The sequence below is a fragment of the Conger conger genome, chromosome 14 (assembly GCF_963514075.1).
Source record: "Conger conger chromosome 14, fConCon1.1, whole genome shotgun sequence".
In the NCBI taxonomy this organism is placed as follows: Eukaryota; Metazoa; Chordata; class Actinopteri; order Anguilliformes; family Congridae; genus Conger; species Conger conger.
Genome location: NC_083773.1, coordinates 7,104,996 through 7,117,152, shown reverse-complemented (window position 1 = coordinate 7,117,152; position 12,157 = coordinate 7,104,996). Strand labels below are relative to the sequence as shown.

The window sequence follows — 12,157 nt, the reverse complement described above, 5'->3', positions numbered from 1 at the left end:
TCTAGCAAAACCGCGTCCATCCACCTGGATGCTATTTTAAATGCTTTTCATTTTCGTGCTAACTGAAATGTGAAGACGATTTTTTAAAGCAGTCATACAGAAGAAACCCTGATGTGTGTTGAATTTTGAAGCAACCACCGCGCATTCAGCATAGGAATACAAGGTAAAATTAGCAGAAACCAAGTTAACCAAGCTCAAAACTAACCCACTGCGTCTTTAAATCCTTCAGTAAAAACTCCTCCTTCTGCTCTGACACGGCCGTCTGCAAACCCCTTTTAATTCGGACTGTCACAGTGTGGTTGCAGGAAATGACAAACGGGAGAGAGGCATAGTCAAATGGCTGGTGAACATGCTGAAATGATGATCTCTACTATAAATCCAAATATAAATTCCGTCATATGTATAATCCTTAAACTGGCGTGAAGATCCGCGCGCGCTGTTACATCTCATGGACCTCGACAGCGAAAAGCGTATCTTCCAAGTTCAAGGGAGTGAACTAAAATATTCTTCATGGTTTTTGCAATACCTTAGTGTCGTGATCCGTCCGTGCAAACATATTGCCACTAACTGATTTTGGAGGAGAACCACCGCCACCACCACCGTGTGCGTGGTGTTTTACGTGGGAACGACTTTAGAGCGGTATTTTCCCCTTCGTTTTATTGCAAATAACAGCATTAGCATATTTCCCTCATGAAAAATAATCTTTGGAGCGGTTCCCGGGACATGACCATGATGATGCCGAGCAAAAGTGTGGAATGGCTGCAAGACGAACTGGAATCCGGTGGGAGCTCCCTGCTTCTGTTGGATTGCCGCTCGCACGAGCTCTTCGAATCATCTCACATAGAGACGGCCATCAATTTGGCAATACCGGGGCTGATGCTTCGGAGGCTGAAAAAGGGGAATCTGCCGATCCGATCTATTATTCCGAATAACGAGGATAAGGAGAAGTTTGTCAAACGATGCAAGACGGACACCGTGGTCCTGTACGACGAGGCCACCTCGGACTGGCAGGAGAACGGCGCAGCGAGCTCAGTTCTTGGGCTCCTGCTTCAGAAGCTCCGGGATGACGGTTGTAAGGCTTATTACCTGGAGGGTACGTGTAATGTTATTTATCATTTTGGCAACGATCACTTATGCACACAAGGTCTACTATTGAATTGAGCAAATAGCTAGTTACGTTAGTTGTTTTGGTAGAGCTAACGTTAAGTAACTTAATATATTTTTTAAATAATGGCTAGCTCGATATATGATTTTGGTCTTGGCTAGCAGTTCGCTAACTCATTTCACTACATTCCTCGTAGTAGCCTAGCTTCTCCTCCGTCGGTAAGGTAACTTAACGTAGCTACCTTTCAAGCTAACGAAACGTTTTGCGCTAGAAAACTTAGATGGTTATCCATCAAGCAAGAAGTCGCTGTATGGGTCATAAGTTGGATAACGACATCGATAATGTTCGATACAAATGCTGAGTGTTAGACGTATCGTGACTTCGTTGTGCATATCTCCCTTTCTAGCTTTCTAATCTTATTAGAACTGAACTGTCCATTTTGCCCGCTAATATTAGACTAGATCGCTATAGGCTAATAAATTAGCAGATGACGCTAGTGTTCTCGCTCTACCAAGCGGGCTAATAACTAGCTAAGTCCGTCAAAATGGCAAAGGAAATTGTTCCACTGTTTTGTAATGCTGGCTAACTACATGCACACACTGCTAGCTAACGTTAGCCAATGTTCTTGGTGCTAAAGGGAGCCAGCTTCGTGGTTTCAGTGTGCTAGCGTTACTGTAGCAAGAACTGTTAACCTTACCTCGTTTAATTGTACATGGCTAAATCGAAGACGTTGCACAGGTAGTCTAACCTTAACTAACGTTAGCAAACTTTGAAGACGAACACTACTACTTTTCATTTGTAAACGTAACATAGCTAGCTAATTTCAAAGTTGCAAAGTTACCTGCCAAGCATATGGCACAACATGCGAATTATATCGCTTGGGATTTTCACAAGTTTGTTTGCTCGTGGCAATAACTACTGATCAGTAGATCGCTAACTTGGACTGCCCTAGATGGCTAGCTAGCCGTTCAATGCCTTATAGTGTAGGTAGTTGGCTAACGTTAGCTGCTGCTACTACTAGCCAGCTATCGCACGCTGACAACGTTACAAAACTACCAACAGAAATCGTTCATTTTACTGTCAAAATTACAGTTAACATTGTTGAAGGGTCGTCACGTTGACGCAGTAAATTCGAAGTAAACCACTTTGTACTTTGTCTGAACCGCGGTCTAATTTTGAGGAGCGTGTCTTCGGATCTCGCTCGAACTTTGTGAAAGAATGTCTGGGAGACAAAGATGTTTTCAATTAAATTTCCAAAATGGCTCCGCCATGTTGTCTTCCTTCAGGAAAATGCCATGCATTTCATGAATGGACAGGAAAACGGATACGCTTACCTGTTTCTAACCAAAGTAAAACACAACACAAATGTAAAACAGTGATATCACGTTGATGAAAGACTTTTTAATCATAATTGTTCGTGAACTAGGGATGTTTTTCCCGAGATTCCTAGTATTCGAAAAATAGTGTGACAAAATGACTGCCATTCACAAAAAGTCCACCAGAAACGTCAAAGTGCAGGATTGGCTTGCAAACTTAGTTGGGAAGCGAATGTTTTTTCGGAAGTGTTGTGAACCATATGATATTAAAACGATTTTCTGTTGCAAGAACTAACTGTCATTGTACATTCACGTGTGTGTGTATTCTTGATCCGGTAATTTATGTAACTTACAGGATAAGGATGTACAAAAATAGTAGGTTGAACTAACTACCTACGAAGTACACTGCTGTTGTAGATGGACCTGTATAGCTATAGCAGTGTGTCCTGTCCGACTGTGTGAAATGTATAAAATGGTCAAATTAAAACCTTTTCACGTCAAAGCATGTCACATGGCCTTGGTAGTTTTAACAGCAGGAACCACACACTCACACCGGCAATAACTGCGCACACATTTAAATCAAAGAGAGTTGTGAGGTCTTTGAAAAAAAAAAAAAAAAAAGAAAATCAGTTTTTTCAAAGAAATTTGTCTAACTGGTTGGAGCCACTTTTGTGGACATTCTTTGTGTAATGCCTTGTTTTTTGGAATTGGCAATCCTGAAATGAGGGGATGTATTGTATTATTTATTATTATTATTATTATTATTATTATTATTATTATTGTAAATTTTTTTTTCTCCAAAAGTTGTGTCCTGCGTTTATATTATCACAAGTGTGCTGCATTCATTGTGTTTATTTATTACAGGGGGATTCAACAAGTTTCAAACGGAGTACCCAGAACACTGCGAGACTAACCTGGACAGTTCGTGCCCCAGCAGCTCGCCGCCAGCGTCCGTTTTGGGGCTGGGCGGGCTGAGGATCAGCTCGGACTGCTCCGATGGGGAGTCGGACCGTGAACCGGGCAGTGCCACTGAGTCGGAGGGCAGCCCGTTGCCCAGCAACCAGCCCGCCTTCCCCGTTCAGATCCTTCCTTATCTCTACCTTGGCTGTGCCAAAGATTCCACCAACCTCGACGTGCTGGGCAAGTACAACATTAAGTACATCCTGAACGTAACGCCCAACCTGCCAAACATGTTTGAGCACGACGGAGAATTCAAGTACAAACAGATTCCCATCTCCGATCACTGGAGCCAAAACCTCTCGCAGTTTTTCCCCGAAGCCATATCTTTCATTGGTGAGTACTGCCTTTTTTTTTTTTTTTTTACACACAAAAAAGTGTTTTTTAATTTCATTTTTTCATTTCATTGAAACACAGTAGAAGGAATCATTTTTAATCATTTATTGCTTACAGTGGATGTCCACCCCCCTGCCCCCCACAACAAAGGTTTATTCATACTTCAAACTGAACCAATAATATTTTCCTCATTGAGAGAAATATTACATTACTTTCATTAAACATTCAAATGTATTTCTTTCTTCATTGTTCACGTGTTGTTGTTTCTTTTTCCTTCTGTTGGTATTACTCTTGAAAGCTTTGAGGCAGGTCCCCCAAACGTCTCATTGTGTGATTAATAGGACGGCCCACATACCACGGCAGGTATTTGTGCACGGAGGCCATTTTAAATTTGCTGCACCCAATTGGCTTCTTGCTTGAAAGCTTCATTCATGGAACCGTAAGGCTGCATATCCATCCCTTCACTTAAAGGATAAGCAACGAAAGGAAGTTGTGTAATAGGTTTGCTTGAAGTCGCCCCGAGGATATTCATCAGCTTTGTGTCAGTGCGCGGCTGTTCACGTTAATCTTTTGATCTCTTTCCTGTTGACTATCTGATGATGAGAATGAGGATGTTCCTTTTGAAAAAATATTTTAGGTTTCCTTCTATGCTGCTGATTGCTTGAGCTTGAATGGGCCTTGGTCACGTCATTTGTGAATAAGCAAAGATGATAAAACAAATGCAAATTCGTATGAATCGTAGATGTATAAGCATATTTTTCATATTTTTTATTGTTAGAGGTGCCTGTGAATTTTTGGGGAAATGCATCTCTGCATGCATTCTGGTAAATCGGTACATGTTTTTATATTTTTCTTTAAATAAAAGACGGCGAGAAAAATGTATAGCGCAACCACAGTTAACAGGAGTCTTGGCTGTATTATTTCCATTTGTCTGCCTTGTGTTTTGCTGACCAGCCAAGTATGGCCATTCACAAGTGTGTTCCCCTGCAGTCAGGCAAGGACAAGACATTCATTGTAAAATGTGATGTAAAAAAAAAAAAAAATGTTGGTAAGGTGAAATTATTGCTGCTTTTTTACTGCAATACCAATGACCTGGCTTGCCCTTCTGCTGCACTGTGTTCTATAATTGGGTGGATAATTTAGGTAATTTGACATTCATTTACTTTTTTTTTTTTTTTCTTCTTCGTAAACAGGACTGCGACTACTACTTGTGATTATTTGTTATTTTTAACCTTGCCTTGGGGGAAGTTTGCTTGCTGTATTATGAATTGTCATTATCTTTATGCTTATAAGCGTTCAGACTCCAAGCCTAAAGTCTCTGCCACAAGAATCATGAAGGGGGAATTTTGAAATGGGCCTTTTTTTTTCTTTTTTTTTTTTTAGAAATGCAGCTTGACTTTCTGTGGTATGTGGGTTAATGGTTTCTGCTGCTCTTTCTAAAATGCACCCCGTACATGGCCACATCAGTATATTTGTATGAAATGTATAATATTGAGTAATTTCTTGACAATTATGTTTTTTTGCTCCTGTATAGTAGACCAGAAATATCAATGGACATAAAAATAAAACAAAAACAGTATACATTGATTTTTTAAACAATGATTTTAATATTGACAAAAGGACCTCTGGCTCAACCAAATGAGCTGGTTTCACGGTTTCACTGCTGTGAATTTACCACATGTAAATTGAGTTGAGCTCACATCAGTGTGTGTGTTCCATGAAGTCATTTTCATAAAGCCCTAAAAAGATCCAGATTGAATTGGGGGTAGTTTTGGCACATTGGATGGTTGGGTATGTCATCCGGTTTGTTACTGGTTGACAGGCATACTTGCACTGAAAACAAAGCCTTTTTGCCCTCCTCATGGTAGAGTATGTGGCTGGTTTTGAACTGACCGTGCCTAGTTTCCCCCTACGCATGATGTATATTTGTATAAAGCTCCAGTGTTAAATAAAGGAGCTTATCTGCGGTTTTGAGGGCGAAAGGCCCCTCGGGTTCTCTGCACATGCTCAGAATGAGTACCCTTGGCTCGTGTCACACCAGACCGACCAATCAGAGGCGACCGGCCACTCGTTGAATGAAAGCCAAGAACACAGATTCTCGAAATGTTAACCGAGGCGGGTTGATTTCAGAAGAGGCGAATATTGCGTTGAGTTACAGTACTAAAGCGCTGAAGTTGTCCCTAGCCACAGTGCATATTTCATTTCTTGTGATGTGCAGCGTTTCAGTGACATGGGAATCCAAGTGATCCCCCCCCCCCCCCTCTTTCTCTAGTGGTGTGCACTGTTGGCGGATTTCTGTGTGAAGTATATGGGGGGAATGCGTGACTTCTGAGAATGTCCGCTGCGATGTTTGTGTTTACAAAGTTGTCACTGTTGGGTAGGAGAAGCAGAGGACCGAGAAGGTCAATCGAGTAGGGGGGGGAAACTATGGCCACTGGAGCGCCCCCCCCGGGCACATCAGCTGTGTGGGTGGGAGTGAGGAACTCTTAAAAATGGAGAACACTGTGCCTCTTATTCTGGCTCTCTATGGCATGGAGAAACTTTCCATGCGCGCACATCTGTGGGACAGAACCAGGAGACTGGGGCGAGAGCCTCTGGTCTACACCTGTGTTGCCGTTGAGCGTGTTGTTAGAATATGTTTTTTTTTTTTTTTTTTTTTTGGAGTAGCCTGACGGACAATTGAATCCATAAACCTCCGATGTGAGGATATGGACAGCGACTGCAAGGCTACTTTATCCAGTGTGGACAAAGCAGAGAGGCCTCGTTGGGGGGGGGGGGGGGGCGGGCGCTGGGGGGTGCTGCTGCCCACAGATCACCATGGAGTTTCCTGCAGAAGCCATCAAGTACAGGGCTTGCATTCCGGATGGGGGTGGAGGGGGGGGGGGGGGGCGGTAGTGTTTTGCCATTCAAGATCTGCTCACTTGGAAAGCTTGCTTGCTTTCGGGGGAAATTTCTGAAACCGTTACTTGCTTTTTGAGCTGTCCTAGCCCGAGCACAGTTTTAGATGTCGATCACGCTTCGTAAACTAGCCCACCGATTCTCTGAATTTATGCAAGTCGTTTGTTTGGTTTATGATAGTGTGTGTTTGTTTCCACTTGCTCACTTGATTGCTGTATTGGTCAATAAGCAGTCGCCCTAGAGTATGGATTGGTTATCTGTGGTGTGTTTCAGGCGTACTGGTTCTGAGCGGGTGGCTGGGTGGCCCGTGGCGTTCATCCTGGGCCCGGTTTGTCTGTCCTCCCTCTGCCCTGCTCCAGTAAAGGGAGGAACGCGTTGAGCCACGCAGCTCCTTGGTGTTAATGCCAGGAAACGGAGGATTACCTAGCCCACTCATGCAACGTTTGTGCGCCACCCTCCACCCCCGCCCTGGCCAAATGGTGTCATTGTCGAACTGACAGCAAAATTCATCTGAAAAGCGGTTCTGAGACCGCCAGAGGAAGAGCGCAGGGGCAGCAGGCACTGTGAAAACATCCTGTCTGCAGGCCGCCGTTTTATTTTGCTCACTCTGTGTTTATCCCCCTCCCCGTTCCGACGCCCTCGTGGCTGTTTTCCGCTCGGTGTGCTGGTCCGTTAACGCTGAGAGAGTGTGCGGTCTCCGTGCCTGTGTGTCTCTCCGACACGCACACGCACACCTACCTACACTCAGTGCCTGTGTGTCTCTCCGACACGCACACGCACACGCACACGCACACGCACACGCGCACCTACCTACCTACCTACACAAACACATCATTTTTGTTGTTGAGTTCAGTGCCTGAACGACAAAAAACGAAGGAAACCCCCCCCCCCCTCTCCCCACCTCAAGATTAAATTGTTCCCTTTGTGGAGGTGTAATTATGGATCTAGTTTTGTCTTTTGTCAAACTAGTTTCAAATACAGGGTTGCTTATAGCCGGTTTTATTTCTTTTTCCTGTTTTCACTTCCCCTTTAGTCACTTTTTTTAAAAATAGCTCTTGCGAAAGAAGCTGCTTGTGAAATTCTTGAAGGACATGAAAGCAGATAATCGCACCCTTGGTGATTTCCGGGTGTCCTCACAAGTCGGTGAGGCTGCGTTTGAATGTGGGGAATGTGAAGCCTCGCGGGACGTGCCGCGATATTCCCGCTCTCCGCGTTGGGGGGGAAAAAGAAACGAGGTTTAAAAAAAGAGAACCTGCGCTCGCCCGCCGGGAGCAAGCCGGGCCCCCGCGTGCGCGGTAAATTCATCTCTGACCTTGTGAAATCAGAAGCGCGCTGGACCTGAAAGTCGACGCGCCAGTGGGACCGCTGTGCCTCTGAGCAGAAACAAAAGAAGGTCAAACGGACCTCTCGCGCCCGGCCGGTCCGCCGGGAGACCCGGTGACTGTGGGCCTGTGTTCCCCTAGCCTGGCGCCGCGGTCGTGTGCGTCCCTCGGGTGGGGCCCCTGCCCCCTGCGTGCTCGACCCCGCGTCTCCTCGTGCGCGCCCCCTACGTGCTCGCCCCCGCGGCTCCTCGTGCGCGCCCGAGCGGCTCCTCGTGCGCGCCCCCGCGGCTGCCCAGAAACCGCGCCGTTGGCGGTACGTACCCTCGGCCGCTGTTCTGCGGTGAAAAGTCGTAAACAACGGTCATAGATTTTCTGTGGTGTAATGCCCTGAGGCGGGCTGATGGCCTGCATGAGGGGCTTAAGAGTGAGGGCTGGGGGGGTGTGGGGGGGCTGGGGGGGGGTGTGGTGGGGGGAGGGGGTGGGAGGCCATTATCTGCCACATTAATCTGGCATGCTGTCATAATGCATACTCTCTGCGTACAGTGCTCGTATTGATCCAGAGCACTCTAGACTTTCAGCGCTCGGGAGCAGTGAGACTATCGTTTTCTCGCTGTTATAAAACCGCGGCGTGGCGTATCGTGATTCATGGCGCTGGGGCCGTGCTCCTCTGGACCTGATCTGGCTCCACCAGGAACGCCAAACACGCTGCCGTAACCCTCTGGACCCTCTGCTGAGGTTTCACTGAAGGAGTTTTAAAGAAACTTGTAATTCGGGTAGAGTTTTCTGCCGTTGGGCCTAGTCGGGTGTTTGTAATGAAGAAAGTCAATGAATGAATGAACTGCACACAAATGAGAAGTTTTTGTTTTAATTTCCACCAGTGAGGTATTTAGTGGTGAAAAGTTTAAGCCTGTTAGGACTGTGACCCGTCCTCGCAGTGCCTCGAAGCTCTGCCTTTTCAGCAGGGTGATGTCGGACCTTTATTTCGGTACACTTGAGGGAGGAGAGATAAATCCTAAGCCCACTCCCGGGCTGACGGTCTCTCCGAGGCGGCTGACCTCAATCCTTAAAGATGCAGCTGGGGTCTGAGTCGTGTTGCTGTCGTGCATCGGAGGCGCGGGGGGAGAGAGGGGAAAGTGGGGCGACGCGCCCGGCTTTGGGTCGTGCTAATGGAGCGGTGGCGCACAGTGGAGTGCCGTAAAAGCAGCTTCGCCGCGTGTGAATAATGCATAACCTCTGCTCCGTGCGCTGGAACAGTAGTGGCAAAGGAATGTGTGTGAAGTAATGCTTCTTTCTTTTCTTTTTTTTTTCCCTTCATTTTTCTCAATGCAGTTTATGATTCCAAAAACATTCAGAATTCCTCTTTTTGTTTTCATGTGGAAATACCCTTTTCGGTGTAAAATGCCTTTTAGACCTTGGGAATGACGTGTGAAACCGATAGTCTTTCTCCTGTGTTTGAGAATCGTGTCGGTTGGTTTGTGATGTGATATTATGCTGAAACCTCAGTAGTGCCCCTGAGTTCAGGTGCTCTTACCTGGACTGCTCCATATAAACGGGCTCCACACAATAGCCTATTAGATAACTGTTTAAACTGGGGAAAGCAAAAAAAAAAAGCATCTGCAAGAATGTAAATTGCTTCACAGCACAGAGCAGTGAGCTGTACAGAACCCATTGCACTGAGCTGAGCGGGTGTTTCTGTGGCCTCCCGCCCACACACAGCAGTGCTTCTAGGAAGACCTGGAATGACACCATTGGCTCTGAACGGAGCATGTTTCTTCCCAATATCAGGAAAAAACATGGATGGTGTTTGTCATCGGTATTCAAACTGGGTGTACAAAGATCTTTGTGCTGCTTATTCACTTCCATGTTCCAGGCTTCAGTGAAACTCTTTGAGTTTGGCTTTTGTATTTAGGTCCGTTTTTAGTGCTATTGAATTATTTTCATGACCGATTTACCCGTTTTCGTATTGGGATTTCTGTTTCGTTATTTACCTACCCGGCTACTATTCAGACCAGGAGTTGAGTCCTATTTATTTATAAAGCATTTAAAGTTGACTTCCGTCAGCCAAAGTGCTGTTGAAGTTGTTGCGTAAGGGGCTGTGGGCTGTGAGCTTTTGAGCTGAGACTGACCGCTGGCCTGCCTTGCCCCAGACTGACGTTGTGTTCTCTCCCTCCCCCCCCCCCCCCCCCCTTTTCCCCAGATGAAGCTCGCTCCAAGAAGTGCGGGATCCTGGTGCACTGCCTGGCCGGGATCAGCCGCTCGGTCACCGTCACCGTGGCCTACCTGATGCAGAAGCTCAACCTGTCGCTCAACGACGCCTACGACTTCGTCAAGCGCAAGAAGTCCAACATCTCGCCCAACTTCAACTTCATGGGCCAGCTGCTGGACTTCGAGAGGACCCTGGGGCTGCACAGCCCGTGCGACAACCGCTCGCCCGCCGACCAGCTGTTCTTCACCACGCCCACCAATCACAACGTTTTCCAGCTGGACACGCTGGAGTCCACATGAGGGCCCCCGCCGGGGGGCGCGTTCAGACGGGCCCGGCCTCTTCCAGCGTTTTTGCCTGCAGCCTCCTCCTCCTGCGGCGTTTTTGAGTCCCGCCGTCCCCGGGGGAGGGCGTGCCGCAGGGCTCCCCCCCCCCGGGGACAGGCTTGACGCGGCGGACTTTTGGGGGTTTACTCGCCCGTAGCGGACTGACTATGGGGTACCACATCGCTGCTTCAGTGATGGAGAAGTGCGGCTTCTCTTGCCTTTGGAACAGACTGTTCTTTATTTTTATTTTTATTTTTTTGGTTTTGTCTTTTTTTTTTTTTTTTTTGTTGGAAACCGCAAGTAAACAGAGCTTCATACAAAGAGAGGAAGAAGGAGCTGCAGCGCTTAACTTATTGTCTGTTTCGGCGACGCCCTCGACCTCCTGACCAGAAAGGTGCCAATACAGTGTCCGTCAGGGACTTTATTTCTGAAGGTGGTCTAGGCTCTACCGAATGTGGAGCGCGATGCATTGAAGCAGAGCGGGAACAGCGTGACCGTGCACACGGCCCGTTCACACGCGTGTGTTATGTGTGTGTGTGCATACGTATGCACACGTATAATTATGTGTATATGTATGTATGCACACAGACTACACTTTTTTTTAATTTTTTTTCCCGAAACAAGAAAAAGTACTATAATGGCTGAATGGATTCTTAGATTGTCGAAGAAAACCAACCAACTACAGTAATAACAACAACAACAACAACAACAAAAAAAAAAAGAACTTTGTGATATCCTGATTGTTTTTGTAAAGAAACATTTTATTTTCTTTTTTTCTTTTTTTTTTTTTCTACGTTTGTAATGACCTAATGCGGTTTGCACAGTGGCGAAGCCTTTCACATCTTGGCACTTAAAGCTGGTACTCCACACAGATAAAGAGACATTGAGAGGTCCTGGCGGGATGGCCAGTCCAACGCTGCGATGGGCCCCCGCAGCTGGGCCAGAGGGAATCGCGCGCACTTAAAAGCTCATTGTTCCTTAACTGTGTACGAACCACGGACCTTTTTTCCCCCCTCAGAGCTGCGAGCCCCGCTTCCTTAAAAGAGAAAGTGTTTCGTTTTGAGTCCCCTCTTCTCACCCACAGGCCTTGGGGATTATCACGACGAATTGATATTATTATTATAGCGTATATGATAAATTATCATTATTAGTATTGTTTCTATATCCGGGCGGGCTATGCTCCCTTATAGAAGTGGGAAGTGGGGAGTGGGAAGTGGTTGTGGGTGGGGTTCGGGAGGCGGGCGGGCGGGGCGGGGGGGGGCGGTTGTTGTAAATTTATTCACCAGTTGAAAATGAAATGATGAAAATAAGTTTCTTTAACTACTGTTGCTGCGGCCTGTTGCTCCGCGTGGGTGGGAGGGAGGGCGGGGCCAGGCGGGGCAGCACACAGTGTGTAGAGAGGGGGTTTCTGGGAACAGAACCGTCAAAAGAGGAAAAGCTTGGAAACGGCACTGGTTGGGGCGGGGAAACGATTGCTTTAAGCTGGCCTTATATAACCTTTTTAAGCATTTCTAATGCTGACTGTTCAATACTATATTTGTATTTCTCTTAAGAAATAAATCATTGTTTTATTAAAAAAAGTGTTTGTTGAAAAGGAAAAAAGTTTAAAAAGCAAAACGCAGTAATAAGACACCCACAAATGTCTTTGTAACGGGTCTCATGAGGTTGTTTTTCTTATTCTCTGCAATACAACG

At 46.3% G+C, this 12,157-nt stretch overlaps 1 protein-coding gene across 1 annotated transcript; it reads left to right on the top strand.

The window, feature by feature from the left end:
- Positions 1-312: 312 nt before the first annotated feature.
- dusp7 (dual specificity phosphatase 7) lies at positions 313-10,716 on the top strand. The gene is made up of 3 exons (XM_061220122.1): positions 313-1,093; positions 3,286-3,714; positions 10,132-10,716. The coding sequence occupies exons 1-3, from the start codon at positions 691-693 to the stop codon at positions 10,437-10,439; spliced, it is 1,140 nt and encodes a 379-aa protein (XP_061076106.1). The 5' UTR covers positions 313-690; the 3' UTR covers positions 10,440-10,716.
- Positions 10,717-12,157: the final 1,441 nt, after the last annotated feature.

Bases quoted from the DNA above. Each gene is read 5' to 3' on its own strand.
- dusp7 (XM_061220122.1), top strand. From the start codon at position 691: ATGAAAAATAATCTTTGGAGCGGTTCCCGGGACATGACCATGATGATG. The intron at 1,094-3,285 runs GTACGTGTAATG...TATTTATTACAG, and splicing joins TAAGGCTTATTACCTGGAGG to GGGGATTCAACAAGTTTCAA. The intron at 3,715-10,131 runs GTGAGTACTGCC...CCTTTTCCCCAG, and splicing joins CGAAGCCATATCTTTCATTG to ATGAAGCTCGCTCCAAGAAG.